The following is an 18,775-nucleotide window of genomic DNA, read 5'->3' as shown; positions in this document are numbered from 1 at the left end:
TGCAGAGCATTTACGATTCCTCGGATAACGCGATCGTAGCTGTCAAAATACGAACGCGTCTGCTTACACCTGCGCGGAAAGCGCTGAAATGCCTTCACGATAGCTCTGCGGTTTTTTTTTATTTATTTATTTTTTCTCTGTAGCTTCTTGAGAGGGCAATACCGCCTCGAGACTCGTGTCGACGGTGCCAAGCCAACGGCGTCGACTGCCCCTTACCGGAGCGAATAAGATATTCCTCGGCAGGAGGAGGGTGCCAGACAGACGAGCAGGTGTTCGATTAAAGCGCCTACGGCGGTTTTGCCACGTAACAGCAATGAAAATACGCCGAGGAAAAGGCGGCTCCTCTGGTGGGCAATAAAATAGAGAAAGCGCAGCCAGGCACCAAAGTGGCGGCTAGCGGCGGGCATAGGCGGCGTGACGGGAGCGCACGTGCCGTAAGCATGCCAGCGCCGATTGGACGCCACGGGGCGACCAATGAGGCGAGCCGACGCTGTGCCGTCCTCCCCACCGCCTCCCCCCTTGGCTGCGCCGGCGGCGACTTGACGCGTGCCGGCCACGATCGGCGGGTGTGTGGCAGTTCGGAGAGCTGCGTCGTGTGTGTGTGTGAACTAGCGTGTGCGCGCGATTTCTCTCCGAAAGGTACGCTTTCATTTTGCGGCGAAGAAAGCAGAGCCCCCCTTTTTTTTTCCCCGGTGCGCATGATTCCTCGCCCTGTCAGTGTCGGTCGACGAGTGACCTTGAGCTTGCGACTTCCGACCCGCGTTCGCACGGCGTGTCGGAGCCTGTGTCCCCGAGCACGCGGTTTCACTTTCGGAGCGCGGATTCGTCACCACGCCACGATCTACATCCCCCTGGTGTCGTCGCTCCGCGACCACTGCTTGCTCTGTGCCTGCGGAGGGAGGGTTGGTTTGAAACAGTGCGGCACGCGTTGATTCATGTGTGCTGTGGTCTGGAGGAGCGTCCTGGTGAAGGAATCGTTGTGAAGTGTGATTGGAGAGCGGCAGAGTGGAAGCGGCGTTGAGATCCCCGTTGTCGCCTCCGCCCGGCCTCTCTGAGGCAGTGCTGGAAGAGTGCGGGTCCGCAATGCCTGTCGCTTCTGGCGCGCCGCCTCTGTCGCCAATGGCAAGTGGTGCGGAACCGAAGACCGGCGGCAGAAGGGTGAGTGCCGTGTCACTTCTGTAAAGCTGGGTGGCCGACCAAGGCTTTCATTTAACGCGAGACATGCATCTCCATACGATTAACCAATAGCCACTCAACGGGCTCGACCATTAGGCTCGCCGCCACAGGCTCATAAGTGTGTAAGCTCGGCGTTGAAGCGAGAAGGGTTTGGGGATGTTGGCAATTCAGCGTTATACGGAATACATCGCGCTGTACGAACAAAGGACAGGTCGAGAGGGTAAGCACATGGACAGCGCTTGTCCTGCCTAGACCTGTCCTTTCTTCTTACTGTACTATGTATTCTGTACAACGCTGAAGTGAGGTTTCGCGAAGGCTATACGCTGAAAGCCGAAAGTGGGCTGACACAAGTCTGTCGCCCAGAACATACAAGTCTTATCTCATGCACCCGGCACTGGTAGTGCGAGAAGTCCACACTGATTGTTCCACTGTCAGAGGCCGTGTTTCTTTGTACTCACGGAAGCGACAGACACTCGCCTCTTCCATGGCGAGTAAGACAGATACAACCATTGTCGAAGGAGTTTGTGCTGGACGACTGGTTGCTGAGACACACTGAACAACGTTCAAGCGCAACAGAAGACATGTCGGGCGAAGCGAATGGACACACACAAGTGCTTGGTGTCTGTCCACTCGCTTCGTCCGGGTCCATATATCAGACATTCTTTCAAACAACGCAAAAACATACACCACAATGCGAACACGGCCCACACAGGCACCAGTATAGCAACTGTTTAATAATGGCAAGGCGTCAAGAGAATGAACATTTCTCGTTCATGCGCATTGCACGGACAGTCCAAGCATTGTGACCGTGTTATTCTTTCCTTCGTCATTTTCTTCAGGAGCACGTGCCGTTAGAGAAACGTATGATAAATCACACCAACTTGTCTAGCAACGAGTCCCATAGATTGTTCGGGGTCCCCGTTACATTTCAACTTTTTTATAGATTTATAGATCCATGGCGCCACCAACGACGTGGAGTACGAGATGGCCTATCTATCCACGTCTTTTAGGGGACAGGTAACACTCAATACCACAAAAGTATAGCGCAGTGTTGGGAAAATCACAGAAGCATCGCCTCTATATACCTCTCACTGTCATCTTCCATCGCTATGCAGTTCCCAGGCATTCTTCAGTCGTAATGTATACGGTGTGTGTGTCATTCTTCAGTCGTAATGTATACGGTGTGTGTGTGTGTGTGTGTGTGTGTGTGTGTGTGTGTGTGTGTGTGTGTGTGTGTGTGTGTGTGTGTGTGTGTGTGTGTGTGTGTGTGTGTGTGTTTAGACCATATAGAATTTTTACATGTGGCCCGTGGCTGATAAATTAATTGTAGGCCTTGAGCTGAATTATTCGAAGGGGCGGGCATTGCTCTCACGAGAAATCTAAATGCATATTCGACAAATTAACGAAATTCGCTATTGAAATTATTAATTGATTACATTGTGGCCCATATATATTGCGAATTGTAGCCGGCGAGTTTGCAAGGCATAACCACTTAGCGAATGCTGAGGCTGGCACTGGTTTCGAGATATTCGTCGTCAAACTTGCGATAATAAAAATTCACCGGTGTTCCATTTACGTTGTTTCGTGCACTGAAGCAAAAAAGTAACTGGAACGCCAATGTATTTCGTCGCCAAGTTCGGGAATCCGTATATCGAAACTGGGTGTCATCCTCAAAATTTGTTCCAAGTGGATACATCGCCTTGCGTACTCACCGGCCACAATTCGTAAATTCCAATATGTGCCGTGCAGTAATAAATTATAAAGTCAATTAGTGAAATTTTGTTAATTAGTCGATTGCGCATTTCTATTTCTGGTGCAAGTAATTTCCGCCTCTTTGAGTAATACAGCTCAATTACCAAATTAGGCTGTCTACCACAGGCGATTTTTATAAATTCTGTATCGTCTAAAAAAAATTTACAACATGCGCGGTATAGCTTGCAAGAGCACATTGGCACAAGGCAACGTATATAACCGTACATTAATTATCTTTATACATTTCATCGATCTTTAAGTCACGTCGACTTACGTGCGCAACATTTAGTTTCAAGTTCAGAAATCAAATTTTGCAATTTACAGCACTGACAGCATCTTTAAAGGAAAGAAGGATAGCTCGATCGTAGGAAGCATCCTTGTTTTCCTTTGCAAGCGTTTCAGAGAATCAAAGTGTTAACTTAGGCTGTGTGGTTCCTTGCTAGAATTAACGGCACGCTGAACACAGACATAAAGAAACTAGGTAAACGCACAAAGGCTGACTGTCAATATACTTCACCGCTTACACGTCTCGCTTCTTTCTTTCTTAAGTAATAATTATTCCTCACGTATGCTCTCCCCAGCACTACCAGGCTATTTGTCATTGTACTCGAGGTACAAATTTCTGCTTTGTCATTTGTCATTTGCACAACTGCCCCCCAAGGAACAAATGAAAAAAAAAATTTATTGAAAAATATTTCTGTTACTTAGTCTTCTGATGCTCACATTAACAGCGGCAAAGTATTTCGGCCTCGCCGAAGAATATATACCAGCAAAAACTCCCCGTCCGATACTTGCTCATATCCTTCTTTATATATATAAAAAGTAAAACATATATGGCTAAAAGCAAAAAAAAAAAAAAACGCCCTTTACATCATACCCACAATATTTGATTTCTTGCGCAGAACAGGTGTGCAACGATTTTGCACTAGTTTAGGTAATCGCGTGTGGGGTCAAAAGTGGGATGCCTACAACTTTAAAGGATGCCGAGAACCAGTTGTTCACGGAGTGATGGAAAAGAGACTGACAGCAGACCCAAACAGACAGCATGGTAAGGACTATGAAATGAAGTATGATTAGATGAAAAGGGGAAGATAACTGTATACGTGCAGCAATATGAGTGTATAACAGGTTATACCATGCAGTGATCTGTTAGCTGTATATTCAGGTAATAGATCACCGGTGACCTGATTGCACGAAAACGCAGTAAGCGCAACTGAAAGTTGTATAGGCGGATGAGAACTGAGAATCAGCAGGTATATGTAAATCGGGCGCGGTTGGGACAGGGCACGGTAGTTTGAATGTCTTTGTCGTGCGGTGAAACTCAATGAGTGATACGACTGGTGACACGCGTGACGAGAGAAAAATGCAGCATCGCAGCCCGACAAGCCACGTCACCCTCCAAACACCAAGAAATGTTGCACCCTCGAGGGTGTCTTCTCGTGTCTTGATCTCACCTCTTTACACATATAGAAAAAGGTGTTTTGACGAACTAAAGCACCCATTTGAAAGAATGATTTGTTTAGAATTGCTGCCTTTACTCCAGCATGCGTTTTGCCCAAATACCACACTGCGCATTATTTTTTACAACAATACATCTTGTTATATCACTACCGTGGTGTTTTGGACGCAAGTCGAAGTAATCCCGAAGTGTTTTCCGACACTTCCATAAAAAAATATATAAAGCGAATAAAAAAAAGCTGCTCATACTGGATTCGAACTGTGCGCGTACAAATTACCAGTCGGAAGCTTTGCACTCTTTTTTTGTCTTCATTGCCTGTGAAGCAGTATAATATTTTACAAAGCAAGGGCTCACACAATCACTCCACCTTTTTTTATTGTCTGTACTACTTCAATGCAATATATTCGCAATGACAGGGACGTTTTCGTTCGACTGGACCACTCCGACGACCAGTGGCGTAGCTAGGTCGTCTGGCACCCGGGGCCCATAGGTCTTCTGTCACCCCCCTCCCCGGGTGTAGCTGGCGGAAAGAGGGGTGTCTTCAGACGCATATGACCCCCCCCCCTCTCTGGCCCCTTGCACCCGGGGCCCACGGCCCCCCGCCCCCCCCTGTTGCTACGCCACTGCCGACGACACAATTTCACACGTACATACTCAAGAAAATTACTCTTTCGAGGGTGAATTGGATGTCCCCTTATTATCTGATTTTTTTTTTTTTTTTTGTAAATGGATGCATTCGTTAGTAGAACATGCCTACTGCACTCTCATTAAATAGAGGGTGCTGAATGGGTGTTTTGTACGTACCCCTTGCAGAATTTAAGGCTGCTCGCGGGCAGCTCAACGTTTTAAACAATTGAAAAGCCGCAAGTACACATTTCCCAGCGGTTTACGCCAAGTCATTGTTCGTACATGTCATGTGATCGCAGTATAGGCTATGGATGCGAACCATCTATTTCATGTATACATGGCGTCCCCGCTGGTGAAGTGGAAAGACATACACTGTAAAAATGTTCGCATCGTTAAGGGTGTTTTGTTTTCGCACTGGTAACACTCTTACTGTTAGGAGCTTACAGAAATTTATAGAGGATCGACGACAACGGAGCTCTAGGTAGTCGTGCGATGACAAAAGACGTCATTGAAAACTATGTAATCATTATGACAGCCTTGGGCACACAGAAATATCCGACAGGAGGGTTTCATCTCTCTACACCGTAAACCAAATTTACAGCAGGCCCAAGGAATTGAATGCCGCGTAACGTATCACGTCATCATATTCCTAACGACGTAATATCTTTTGGTCAGAAATGTACAGACACCAAAGAAACATGATTACATGTTCGAGCGGTGTGCATACTCCAGGGAATGGAGGAAAACGCATCGCGTCGCAGTTTTCTGCGAAACACACGCTTCATTAAGGTGTCTGCTTGGGCTAATTTGGTGAGCTACATGATGAAAACAGTACAATGCTTACACGGAAAAGTTAGCAGACGACTGAAGCGTTCTTGTCATTTGCGCTATTTTTGCGTACGCGCCTGGTTCATCGTCTAGTGAAGAATGCATAAACTTCGCACTCTGCTATGAGTCTTTTTTGCTTGAGCGATACGGTGTCCATATGTGTTTCAAACATCACTTACAGCGCGTACATAGACAGGGACCAAAAGAACGACGAAGAGCAACTAATCCATACCCGAACCCTGCTTCCATACGTGTGGCTGTATTTGATACTATGAGCGTGACGTGGTCATGCACCGCAAACAGAAGGGGAATGTTAAATATCTGCTGAAAGTCCATTGTACTCATCTTACACATCGCATGCGAGGATTCCTTTTCGTACACGAAAAATACTCAACTCAGTACAACGCGCAATGTTAGCGTGTTCTCGGTCTTATAGTATGCATCATGGGTTGCGTATACACTGCCAAATTAAAGAAATTGTGGCGTTTTACGCGCCGAAACCACGATTTGGTTATGAGGACCGCTGTACATTGTACATCATCTCGTGTTGATACCCTGGTACGCAGTCTTAATGAGCAATGCTCAAGACTAGAGCAGCCCACGCCCCTTACAAAACTACAAGTAGTAATTCAATGTCTTGAAGTGTTTGAAGCCTTTGTAAAATCAACCAGAAAATCCCTAATTTTTCTATAGCAATTTTTCTAAGGATATACTTTGCGCAGAAACAAAGACACTTAATTAGCAGTGGTGCAACTCGAGCTGTCACTTCATTCTTAAAGGTATTCTCTATTGAGTGTGATCATTAGCAACGAAAGTTGTCACTCGAAAAAGTACACGTGCGCTAGATAGAGGGATGCCGCCGCGAAACGAAGCAACCGTCAAAAAGCCGGGGAAGAGATACTTCACGACGCTGAACCTGCTGAAAGAAAGAAGTTCAATGAGCCTATATATACTCCGTGAAATATCAAGCTGCTATACATAACTTGCTCAGCAACACAGAACGACGACTATTGATAGTTGGGAATGCTAAAAGTGACGCATGCACTCAAGCGTTTCATCTTGCTACAGACAAGGACACATCGCATTTGTCGTGCTTGTTTCATGTGTCGTTTCCTGGTTATTAGTTTCACTCATTTGGACTCGGCGCATTACGAGATGAACTAATGCTGACTATAGCCCAATTTCTCGCTTGATTCAAAGTTCCTGAAGTCACAAGAAATTCCAGAGATTATGCAAGCCTGCCCGATTTGAAAAACTTGATAGAGCTGGAGCATGCGACATTGCGTTCTGTTGATCGTCAATTTCAAATGCTGTGCTTTAGCTCGTGTAATACCGATCGTTCTCTGCACTAAAGGTAATCCAACAAAGTTCAGCAACTAAGAAAAAGAAAAACGAGAAATTAAAGCGCGCAGTTCAACGCTATATAAAACACGAGCTAAACAAAAAGAAAGAAAAATGGGAATGACAACTGTTTGCCCAGTTTGCTGTAAACATTTCGTAGATTCACCTCAAAGACACGTTATACGTCCGATATCGAGTTATGTTATGGTCATAGTTTTCTATACTCTGGTCCCCACGCGGAAAGAAATAAAAGAAAAAAAAATACCGCCAAGTCAAAACCACTCTGCAAAATATATCCTAATCAAAACTCTGTTGCTGGAATTTCGAAAACTAGAATTTCGCAGGAAATCGGTCCAACGGTTGCTTGCCCCGCGAGAGCATTTCTGCGTTTCAGACGCATTTGAATACAAAAAAGTCGCAGCCGCGGCCCCGAGCGAATGCTTCCAACTGTACCAACTATAGTAGCCCGATTTCTCGCTTTGCTCAAGTTTGTCGACCGAGATGGTGGTGGCGGTAAAAAACTTTAGTTCGTCAACAGAAAATGATTTACGAGGTTACATGTGGGAAGTCTTGATGGCTTCGTTGAGATGGCCGTCAGACCGCGTCTTACGGCGACTTCTAAAGCCCAGGTCGCGGCCCGTAGTTGAACCGCGGGTTCCGAGCTGGTCACCGCAGCCTCTCACAGCTCTCGGTTGGATAGATGCCATTCGGCTCTAGGTTTGAGCTCAGGGCATTCATTCAAGATGTGTGCCAAATCGGTTTTGTCGGCCTCGCGTAGCGCACATTCGGGGGAGCTAGTGGTATCCCTGGGTGTAGACTGAGGATGGTTTGTACGGGTTGGGGAAGGTGTGTGTTTGGAGTTGCCTCCACGTCGACTGCTGGTTTTTGGTTAGGTATTTGTCAGGGGGGCGGGTATTCGAGGCTTTCGCGTTTTTACAGTATTGCGTAATTTCGCGGCAATTTGATGGAACGCGCGCCTGAGCTTCCCTCTCGCGTTTCCGCAGGTGTCCAAGCCGCTGATGGAAAAACGACGCCGTGCGCGCATCAATCGCTGCCTCAACCAACTCAAGGCCTTCCTCGTGGACCCGTCGAAACCGGAGGTGCGTGTATAATCATATGCACTATGCACTGTGAAATGATTGACCCACTTAAAACTTGAACAAAAGTTGTAAATAGGTCTGTAACTCATACCCTTACAGCATTTTTATCGTGTAAGGGTGTGAGTTACCGATTGAGTTACACCCTTGTTCGCTTCTTTAGAGTGTTATACACTTTTTCCTTCGGTGCTGATGCAGTGTTCTGCCTGTGGAAGTTATCTGCTTTATCTAGCTCACTCGCTATGACTATACACTGTAAAAGCATTTACGCTCTTGAAAATGAATAAGAGTGTAAATCTTTCCATAAGTCACACCCTTACACCCAACAACGGTGCGTCATAGACACATTTACACCCTTCTTCACTAACTCTTTAAGGATGCAAATTATTTTACAGTGTACGCACGGAATGTGAATGCAAAAACGCTAGTGTACTTGGATTTATGTACAAACATCAGATAAACCAACATGGTCGAAATTAATCCACCTCGCTCAACTAAAGCGTCTTTCAAAACTCTGTGCGCTGTTTCAAGACATTAAAACCGAACAGAGCATCGCACGCGTAATGTGAAGACGTGGGATCGTTCCCCACCTGCGACAAGTTGTTTTCTCATCCCCTTTCATTGCCATTTATTTATCATTTCTTTAATTCAGTTAATTAGTATAAGTAATTTCCCCTATTTTTCCCTTGGTATCTTTGTTTGTTGGCTTCTCATGATATGATTAATAAAAAAATCAAGCCCCTCGGTTAACTCCCTTTCTTCATGATCGAGTCCGTCATATTAAGCGGGTCGTGCTCTTGCAGCACTACGGAAAATCACTTGTATTGGTTTTATTGTTCGTTAAGCGATGACGAAAGCATTGCGAGGAGTAACGCGGTTGCAACTGATAGTTAAGAAAGGCTTGGCCTTCATTGTCCACGCTCACAAGCAATTCTTGCCTGTCGCAATATATGCAAAGGACGTTTTATGAACTAATTTGCTATATTAAAGTTTGGTTCAGTCCTTACTTGGTTTAGTGGCACTTTAAATCATGCAAAATAATTGCAAGACTACAGACTGGAGACAGGCGCGCCGATTGAAATATGTGTACGTGTGAGGAAGCCCAGTTTTTATTGCGTTAGAAACAATTTCTTTTACTATCGCTCCAACATGCGTGTAGCCGTGGTACAGTCAGCCATTTACTTTATTAAATGGACGCTTGCATTACGTATATATGGATGTTGTGTTCCTCTGCCTATGGGTGTTTATTTTTTTTTTTTCGCTAGCTTACGGGGTTCAGCGACGTATGTTCTGTACGCTGTCTTATAGTCACGGAGCCAGCGTCCGCTGAACGCGAAATCCCCGTAAGTGATGGACCGATAATAGCGCGCCAAATTTCGGAGTTGATGTGACCATGGCTGGACACAACAAAATGTGCATCCGTAATATGCGTGATTGGCGAATCTTAGATTGGCTTGTGCTGATTCGAGCTTCTACGTTTGCAATCGTAAGCGTGAGAAGAATGAGTACAAAAAATATTCGAAGGCCCTCGACTTGTCGCGTAAGACATACATAATGTACAGTGGATTTGCAGGCGCCAAGGATGCGCCGCAGAGGCGCCTTGAACTCGCCATGCTGAAAAGTGCAGAGCCCCGCAAAACTATGCGGCAGAACGAATGATTTGCGGCGCGACCATAACAATCGCGCGGGTATACAATTGCCGGCATTGCGATTTCTTGCGCTGTATATATAATTATCGTTCTCACTTTTTTCCCCTCTCAGGTTCTCCTTTTAAAGCATTGCAGTCTCTATATACAAGATACCAAGGACTGTACGGAAAAAAAATGTTATTACGGTAACATGAGAGTGGCTTGTTGGGCTAGTTGGCACTCCTATAGTATTATTACGGTATAGTTAGAAAGTTAGAACTGTTCGTAACAGCATATTCTGGCCAATTCTGATGGTGGACACATTATTGAAGGTACACGGACAGTGGCAAACAGCACTTACGAATCAAAGTTTTTGCGAGTTCGGTGCTCGGACCAGCTATAGGAATGAATAACGTTGCGTTTGAGCTCAAACTTGACCTAATTATCTCGTATGATTAACCTTCCCACGGGGATACTATTTAATACTGCTCATTGCTGGGCCTGTAGGTTCATATTCGTCGTAGTGATTAGCGAGCGCAAAGTGGAGAAACCAGCAAGATTGCAATCTCGTAGATAAGACGAACGCTCACTACCAACTATTTTTTGACGCATCTATATAATAATAATATTTGGGGTTTTACGTGCCAAAACCACTTTCTGATTATGAGGCACGCCGTAGTGGAGGACTCCGGAAATTTTGACCACCTGGGGTTCTTTAACGTGCACCTAAATCTAAGCACACGGGTGTTTTCGCATTTCGCCCCCATCGAAATGCGGCCGCCGTGGCCGGGATTCGATCCCGCGACCTCGTGCTCAGCAGCCCAACACCATAGCCACTGAGCAACCACGGCGGGTGACGCATCTATATAGGTGTACAAATTGAAGGGTTCACTGTACGGGAGAGATAACTTAAGCTTTTATGCTAATATTTAAGCTATATTCTCATTAAAGTATCCAATAATATTGCTTCCGAATATCATTTTTGCTTCATTAACTTTTGTCTGCAATTTAATCATAAATAATTCATCCCCCGATGCTTCATATTGCATCTTCTGTCCTAGATGGATGAAGTGCTATTTCGTCATTGCGAGCTAACGTAGAACGGTATCTGGATGCCGTCATTGTGTGATGTATGTTTGCACTTCTTTTCCGCGGCTCCTCAAATTACACTTCTGTAGTTCTTTTTGTGTGTGTGTGTGCAGTCAATTTCTTAACTCACTAATAAGAATTAAAAAAGCAGTCATTAAGATTGCTCGTTGCTGGGCCAGTTGGTTCATGTCCCCTGAAAATTACCGTAACGGTGTATGTCTCGTCTACGTGTTTCGAACCCCGTCTCCGTCTTTAATTTGCGCTCGACAATCTTTTCAGTGGCTGCCTCTTAATTAGTTGCATCTCTCAAACACCACAGTCTGCGAGCGCGCGTGCTTGCCCGAGGGCAGCTTTAATGTTCATCTTTCTTTGATTTGCGAACTGCAGCAGTCCTTTCTTATACACGTGTCCTTTCTTGTCCCTCTCGAACCAGAGCCCGCGCCAATCGAAGCTGGAGAAGGCGGACATCCTCGAGATGACCGTGTGCCACCTGCAGGCCCTGCACCGGCAGCGAAGAACAGGTGCGTACGGCAGTCCAACGTATATACAACGAACGCCTCGATAGCGAACGCCTGTATAACGAAATTACCTGTATAACGAACTGGGAATAATTCTGTCCCGGTTCTATAGCAAGCGGTGCGATGCGCTACCTTCATAACGAAGTGACCTGTATAACGAATGATTTCGGAGGCCACCAAGTCCCTCCTTATAAAAAAAGCATTCGGCTGTAGCCCGCAACTCGTGAAGCGAACTCTAGAATAGATGAGAGCAAGCTCCAGCTCTGAAACCTCTTGGATTTCGTCATTCAATATAGGCCCGCGTAGTGCAGATTGACACTCGCTATTGCAGCCGCTTGGCCCATGTGCAGGAAATATGTTATGCGTATAAACGAAAGCGAAAACAAAAAGAAGCAGAAAAGAAAAGAAAGTTCGGTCGTGGTGACTTACGAGACGGTACTTCAAGTTAGGTTCCAGTGGGGTTCCAGTAGCAAAACTTTCGAATTGAATCAAATACAGACTATTTCTAGTTTAAAAAGATTACAGTTTCATACGTGTCAAAACCACGATCTGATTATGAGGCACGCCGTAGTGGGGGACTCCGAAAATTTGGACCACCTTGGCTTCTTTAACGTGCGCCTAAACCTAAGCACACGGTTGTTTCTGCATTTTGTCTCCATCGAAATGCGGCCTCCGTGGCCGGGATCCGACATTTTCAATGTCTAAACAAAGGGAAATACAAAGGTTGCCTGGAGCCCGTTTCAGAAAAAAATAAAGGGGTGGATGACCCGGGAAGACGATGACGTATGATATCTAGTGAACTATCTTATGCGATCCTTCGTTATGCTACCATGCACACGATCGTTGCAGCGACCACACGTGAGCGCAGCGAAAGAAAGAAAAAAAGATGCCTAGCTTTCTTTTTTCTTCATCTCACTTATCCTTGCTATTACACAGTGTCAGCAAATATTGCTATGTGTCAGGAGGCCACTATATAGCGTCGATGACGCGGGGTTCGCGGCATGTCGAAGCTAACTTTAATATCAAATTAAAAATAAAAAGCCGGAAGATCCCACGCCATGTGGGAATCGATGTGATGCGAAGCAGTGTGCGAGGAGCCTGCCAAGTTAACGAAACGACCACGACAGCACCAAGACGAAGGTGGCTGTTTCGTGTCCTACATGACACGCATGTCATGATGTTCATCTCATGACCTATCATTTATGTTTGTCATACACTCTTGTCATACTAAGCCAATTTTGGTACATAGCAAGTTAACGAGGTGACCATGAGAACACGAAGACGTTGGCGGCTAGATGGATAGATAGATACTGTCAAAGTGGCAAATGTTCGCCAAGAAATGCTTCGCATTTAATACCTTCTAAGTATTTCAGACCCTTCTCACTTGCTAAGTGTGATCCCCTTTAAGTGCGACAAGCATATAGTATAGAGTTTCTTCAATGTCTAAAGTACGTGTCAGTAAACCAACCTAACAACTATCCTTTCGCGCAAATCGGTATACTTCGCCGTACACTTCCAGTTCCGATATACTCGCGACCAGTCTGCAAACTGATGCAGTGCTTACCGTTACTGTTGCTTTAACGATTGTTGGCTCTTCGGTCGCAGCTCGCCTTCTAGACGACCCGGAGGTTCGGCAGAAGTTCCGCGCTGGCTTCGAAGAGTGCATCCTGGAGATTCGCCGTTTCCTCTGCTCGCTGGCCGAGCAGCACCAGACGCCGCCCGGAGGCTGCTGCGACCCCGTGGCAGCCCGCGAGCGCATCCTGGGACACCTGCAACGGCGGGCCAGGGAGATACGGGACCCCGACGGTGCCCTCGAGCAGTGCAACTCGACCGCGGCCGGCCCCGACACCGCCGTCGATCCCCCGGCACGGCCTTCGAGGCGACCCGCTCACAGCGAAGCCGCCACGCCAGGTATGTACGCTGCCTTCGCCTTTCTCTGCAGCTAGTGGCACAACGTCCTGCTAGAGCGCTTTAGCGTAACACCCCTGCCGTGGCAGCTCAGTGGCTGTGACGTCCCGCTGCTGGCCTCGAGGTCGCCGGTTCGATTCCCGCCACGACGGCCGCATTCCGGAGGGGGGCGAAATGCAAGAACCCTCGCGTACTTAGATTTACAGGGGGCACGTTTAAAGAACTCCAGGCGGTCAGAATTAATCCGGAGCCTTCCACTGAGTTTCGCCTGGGACGTTACATACCATGAATCAATCAAAAATTAATTTTTGACATTTTACGTGCCGAAACCACGATTGGATTGTGTGGCACGCCTTAGCGGGGGCGGACTCCGGGTTAATTTTGGAAACCTGCGGTTCCTTAACGTTGACTCAACGCAAGGTACACGACCGTTTTCGCATTTCGCCCTTGTCGAAATGCGGGCGCCGCAGTGGGGAGTGAGACTGTAGAAGCAATGAGAGTTGAGCGGCGAGTCAGTGTGAATTCATGCTGACTAAGCAGCGTAAGGGAAACACGAGGGGGGTTAAGGACAGGAGAATGCACCTGTCAATCAAAGCCGCGATTTCGTGCTTAGCAGTGCTATATGCCATAGCCACTAACGACCACGGCGGGCAAATAAATAAATAAATAAATAAATAAATAAATAAATAAATAAATAAATCGTTAGCATAGTGCTATGCCGCTACCGCCTAAGTCACTTACCAGCTTCACGAGCAGAGCTAGCGGGTGCCAGGTGCGTGCGCAGGGAGCATTAGGTAATCGTAGCACGAGCACAGGTGGCAGATGGCCGGGTACGTTAGCGGTAAGCAAAGGTGGTCAAACGACCCCACTGCGCTTGACTTGACCTTAATCAGATTTTACATCACTGTACCTCATTCCATGAGGTTGAGGCCATTCCTGGCGACCTAACCTCACTTTGTGAGGTTGACTTCTGTTGAGGGAGAGGCCAAGCTTGGCGATATATTTGTTAGCGCTTAGAGTTACGGTAGAGCATTCAGACCTAATCTAACCTAATACGAGTGGAACGTATACGAGTTGAAGATAGCCCCCTTCATTACGCGCTATGGCCGCATGTCGTCGCTTCTTCTTCTCGCGCGTTTCAATCTGTTGATCTTCTTCCCCTACAAGTGTGCTCAAGTTCCGCGTGTAATTAGTGCGCTTTATCATTTGTGATTACAGTGGCGACAATGCTATAGCACCGTATACCAGCGCTTATACACTCTGGTTTTCGAAACGTGTACGCCCGCAGAGTCGAGCCACAGCTCCCTGGACACGACGGCATCGAGCGACGAGCTGGCCTCGGAGACGTCGTCCTCGAGGTCTCCCTCGCCGTCGGACGTCGTCGTGTCCCACGCGGACGTGCGCCTGCGGCCCAAGAGGCTGCGCAACGGGGACCTGGTGCTCGTGCTGCCGCGCGACCTGGTCGCCAACGCCAGGATCGTCGCCGCCGCCGCTCAATCCGACGTCAAGCCCGCGCCCCTGCCGCCGCGGCCCTCGACGTCCGGTACGGACGTCGGCGAGGTTCCCGCAGCGTCAACCTCACCAGACGTCGTGGTCTCGTCGTCCACGACTGCGGTGGCCGAAGAACCGGTCGCGCCTCCTGCTCCTTTACCACCTGTCTCCTCGTCACCAATGTCTTCTTCCTCTGCTGCTGCTGCTGCTTTGCTGTTGCCCGCGTCTGGTGTCGAAGTGACGTCGCACGATGACGTCTGGAGGCCTTGGTGACGAATCCCACGCTGCCGCGTCTGTCGGGAACGCGGCGCTTGTTTGATAAAGTGGGAACTAACGCGTTCGGTTTCGTCGACGAAGACGTGGACCCACTGCGCGTGATACGCTGTGTAAACGCGGAGACAAGCATACTGAACACTTCGTCAAGCACGGCATACATGCCTCGTCTCACGTGGCCTTTTCGTGGCGTCATCGACGCATAAGTCACAAAGAGTCACAAAGTGCCCTGATGAATCCGAGTCCGACGGGGAACGAACAATGTCTCTTCCTGTCGCGGAAGGTGTGTGTGGTTAGGATTCGTCGGGGTCGCCGCATCTACTGTAATTTGAAGAATGAAACAGTCCTCCGAAATGCCGGGGTTTCAGTTTGCGCAAGTCGGTATACATTTGAAGCAATATTTTTTTAACGCGTCCGATAGCTTTTCGCTGGTTTAAGCGAAATCGCGGCTCGTATTCGCAACAATAAAAAAAAAGCTCTTGAGCTGTATTTGTTCGTAAGAGAAAATTCCAGTTAATTCTTATGGTGAGCATATCATTGGCGAAGGCGCCCCACCAATGGCAGTGAGCACTACGAACTAAAACTGTGAATACGGGCCCAGTTTGTGTTAGAATAGGTATGCATATATATACATGCCAGTCATCACACCTATAAATCTGCCGACTTAAATGGAGCGCTTCCGGAGATGGATTTTCAGTGAAACTAGATCGGCACATATTCGTCTTCGGTTCGAGCGCTCCGTCAATTATAATTTGGTACTGCTTGGGCCATTTGATCCATAGTGAACACGAGATCCGGTACACAATCCTGCTGCTGTTCTGCTGTTTCTGTACCTCATGTCATTTCAACTACCCCTTCTATATGGCACTCATAGTGTGGAAAAGCTGTCGTTGACGAAAGTGGCAACAGTATAAATACCATCAAAGAAATCGCTGCAATATTTTCTTTATTTCAGGTTACATCACAAAAGTCCGTTCCATTGTTAAACTTACATTTTTTCTTTTATTTGGACGGAATTTGTCTTTGCAAGCAGACATTCCAGTATAGGAACTCTCCGAGATCGTAGCACCGTACGGAAACACCGTCATTAGCCATCGTGTAATCTCTCAGCCAAAGGAAGAGATGACGCGAGATGGTCTAGAATGATAGCCACAACCAAGCAGGGAAACGCATTATTTTTTCACGTGTCGGTGTGCCTTATGTGCCGAGTGCCATTTGTTTGCGAGTGCCTTTCACTTTGCTTGCGTCACAATATGTCGAGTAAGAGGAAATGAAAGTAGCGAGCTCTTAAAATGTACATCGTAGCAGTGACGTAGCCGGCAGGGGGAGGAGGCACAATCGCATGCGCCTGACCCTAATTGTGCGTGTGTATAAGCGAACCTTCAAACTATGCCTCTTATACGTATTGCCATTTTTGGGGCGCGTTGATAAACTGACATTGAAAGCATATTTTGCGCCAGCGAACAAGGACAGAAGGGAGACGACAGGGAGCGCATTGTGGTGTCGTCTCCCTTCTGTCCCTGTTCGCTGGCGCTAAATGTGCTTTCAATCTCTTATAAGTGAACGTATTACTGCTGCGTGTTACAAAGGAATATAATTGCTGTTTCGTTCGACAGTTCAGAGAGAGAATGTCGGGAAAAGTGTGTGTGGGCGTTAATGTTTTCGCACTCTTGTATTTTCTTACATAAGTTATACGTATTCGGCTTACTGTCGACAGTGTCGCATGTGAGTTTTGCGCGGTGTTTGTATGCCGGAAACAGCGTTGCCCGCTTTGAATGTATACGAGTGGATCGTGTAATAAAGAACCTCCGCTGTTACGTGACTGCCGGAAAGTATGCCGTTGTAATTTTCTTTCACTTCTTTTTCTGGACCGGCAAATGCGCATTCACCTGCCTGTGCTTTACATGTATGCTTATGGCTGGCAGTCAGTGCATTCCCCCTTTAGCTCCAAACAAAATGAATGAATGAATTTAATACCGGAAGGATGGTTGAAAGTAACTAAAATATCTTTAAGCGCTCTAGCCTTTTTTCGTTTTTTTTTGCGTGGAACACTATACCGGACAGAATTTTCCGGGCCTATTCTATCTTGCGCAGATACATGGTTGCCAGTTGCAGCTAGACAGATGTGTTGGCTGGCTATTGGACACGCCACGATTTAACATAACACACGACACCTCGTCACAAGAAAACTTAGATGTTCTTCACGCTTGTTCCCGTGCAAGGCCCTAGTCAAAACAGGCTGAGTATAGAAATGTTACTCCATTTTGTGCACTCTGCGTGTCTGGCTGAGGCTTGGGTTTAGTCGCTCTTCCGCTATTTTTGCAGGCCTTGAAACCAGGGCCGGGATAAGACCAGGAGTCTCACGAAGTGCGTTTGAAATTCCTTAAATATAGCAAATATACTATGTTTAAGTGCTTTTCTCTGGATAGCTTTCACCACAGAGGCGTACAACTGAAAAATTACTCATATTAGTAATTAGACAAGTAATTATGCGAATTAGACTAATTAACTTTGAAACCCAAGAAACAGCCACGAGAATGGTCTCAATGGAAGACTTGAAGCGCTCCACCCGAGCAGCTCATAACCGTTTCCGGAATTTAAAAAAAAGTTTATGCTGCTCATTTTTACCGAGCAATGCATTCCTGACAATTTCAGGCAAGAAAACGAAATTGAAGTAGAGCCGTAGAACGCAACTGTCACACCCTTGGTAGGCGCCCATGCCTGACGTGGCTGCCTGCGCCTCAACTCGTGCAAGCATGAAGTGAACGAGATCGAGGTTGATTGACATTTGCACTTTTTCGGTTGGGATGGTACACTTCGAGTATTCCACAGAATAAATCGCAAGGCGTTTTTTTTTTTCGTTTTAAAGTTTATTGGTCGAATTTGCACAGTTATTCGAGCAATTTCAACGCAGTCATTTCCAGATGCATGCCTCTGTGGTAAAAACATGCAGTCAAGAAGAAGTCGTTCCATTATCACACTTTCCCTGTCTGTAAGCAATTTCGAACACATTTCGTGAAACAGCCGGCATGCTTATACTATTCCAACGCCATTTCTAGTCGCGCTTCTTCAGCGGTTAGCACCGCGCTCCATGCACCCGCGATATGAACGGAATGAACCGGCCACACGTGTAAGGTGTGGGTGAGGGAACAAACGCGAGTTAATTACATCTTAATTGACATCAAGAAAAAGAAATGGGCATGGGCAGGACATGTAATGAGGAGGGAAGATAACCGATGGTCATTAAGGGTTACGGACTGGATTCCAAGGGAAGGGAAGCGTAGCAGGGGGCGGCAGAAAGTTAGGTGGGCGGATGAGATTAAGAAGTTTGTAAGGACGACATGGCCACAATTAGTACGTGACCGGGGTAGTTGGAGAAGTATGGGAGAAGCCTTTGCCCTGCACTGGGCGTAACCAGGCTGATGATGATGATGATGATGATGATGATGACGACGACGACGACGACGACGACGTGTAAGGTATGTAGCTGCCTCCAGTCTACCTACCTTACACGTGTGGCCGGTTTATTCCGCTCATAACGCAAGACGTTGCCCAACCCCGTCCATCTCGGGAGGATATATCCAGACG

General features: G+C 47.0%; 1 protein-coding gene across 1 annotated transcript; it reads left to right on the top strand.

The window, feature by feature from the left end:
• Positions 1–559: 559 nt before the first annotated feature.
• On the top strand, positions 560–17,010 carry LOC142575586 (uncharacterized). The gene is made up of 5 exons (XM_075685068.1): positions 560–1,158; positions 8,188–8,283; positions 11,431–11,518; positions 13,121–13,426; positions 14,712–17,010. Exons 1-5 carry the CDS (start codon positions 1,084–1,086, stop codon positions 15,185–15,187), a joined length of 1,041 nt encoding a protein of 346 aa, XP_075541183.1. The 5' UTR covers positions 560–1,083; the 3' UTR covers positions 15,188–17,010.
• The last annotated feature ends 1,765 nt before the right edge of the window (positions 17,011–18,775 follow it).

This window comes from Dermacentor variabilis, chromosome 3 (assembly GCF_050947875.1).
Source record: "Dermacentor variabilis isolate Ectoservices chromosome 3, ASM5094787v1, whole genome shotgun sequence".
NCBI lineage: Eukaryota > Metazoa > Arthropoda > Arachnida > Ixodida > Ixodidae > Dermacentor > Dermacentor variabilis.
The sequence above is the reverse complement of the archived record's forward strand: the minus strand, read 5'-3'. Positions and strand labels throughout refer to the sequence as shown.

Bases quoted from the DNA above. Each gene is read 5' to 3' on its own strand.
- LOC142575586 (XM_075685068.1), top strand. From the start codon at position 1,084: ATGCCTGTCGCTTCTGGCGCGCCGCCTCTGTCGCCAATGGCAAGTGGT. The intron at 1,159-8,187 runs GTGAGTGCCGTG...GCGTTTCCGCAG, and splicing joins CGAAGACCGGCGGCAGAAGG to GTGTCCAAGCCGCTGATGGA. The intron at 13,427-14,711 runs GTATGTACGCTG...GTACGCCCGCAG, and splicing joins CAGCGAAGCCGCCACGCCAG to AGTCGAGCCACAGCTCCCTG.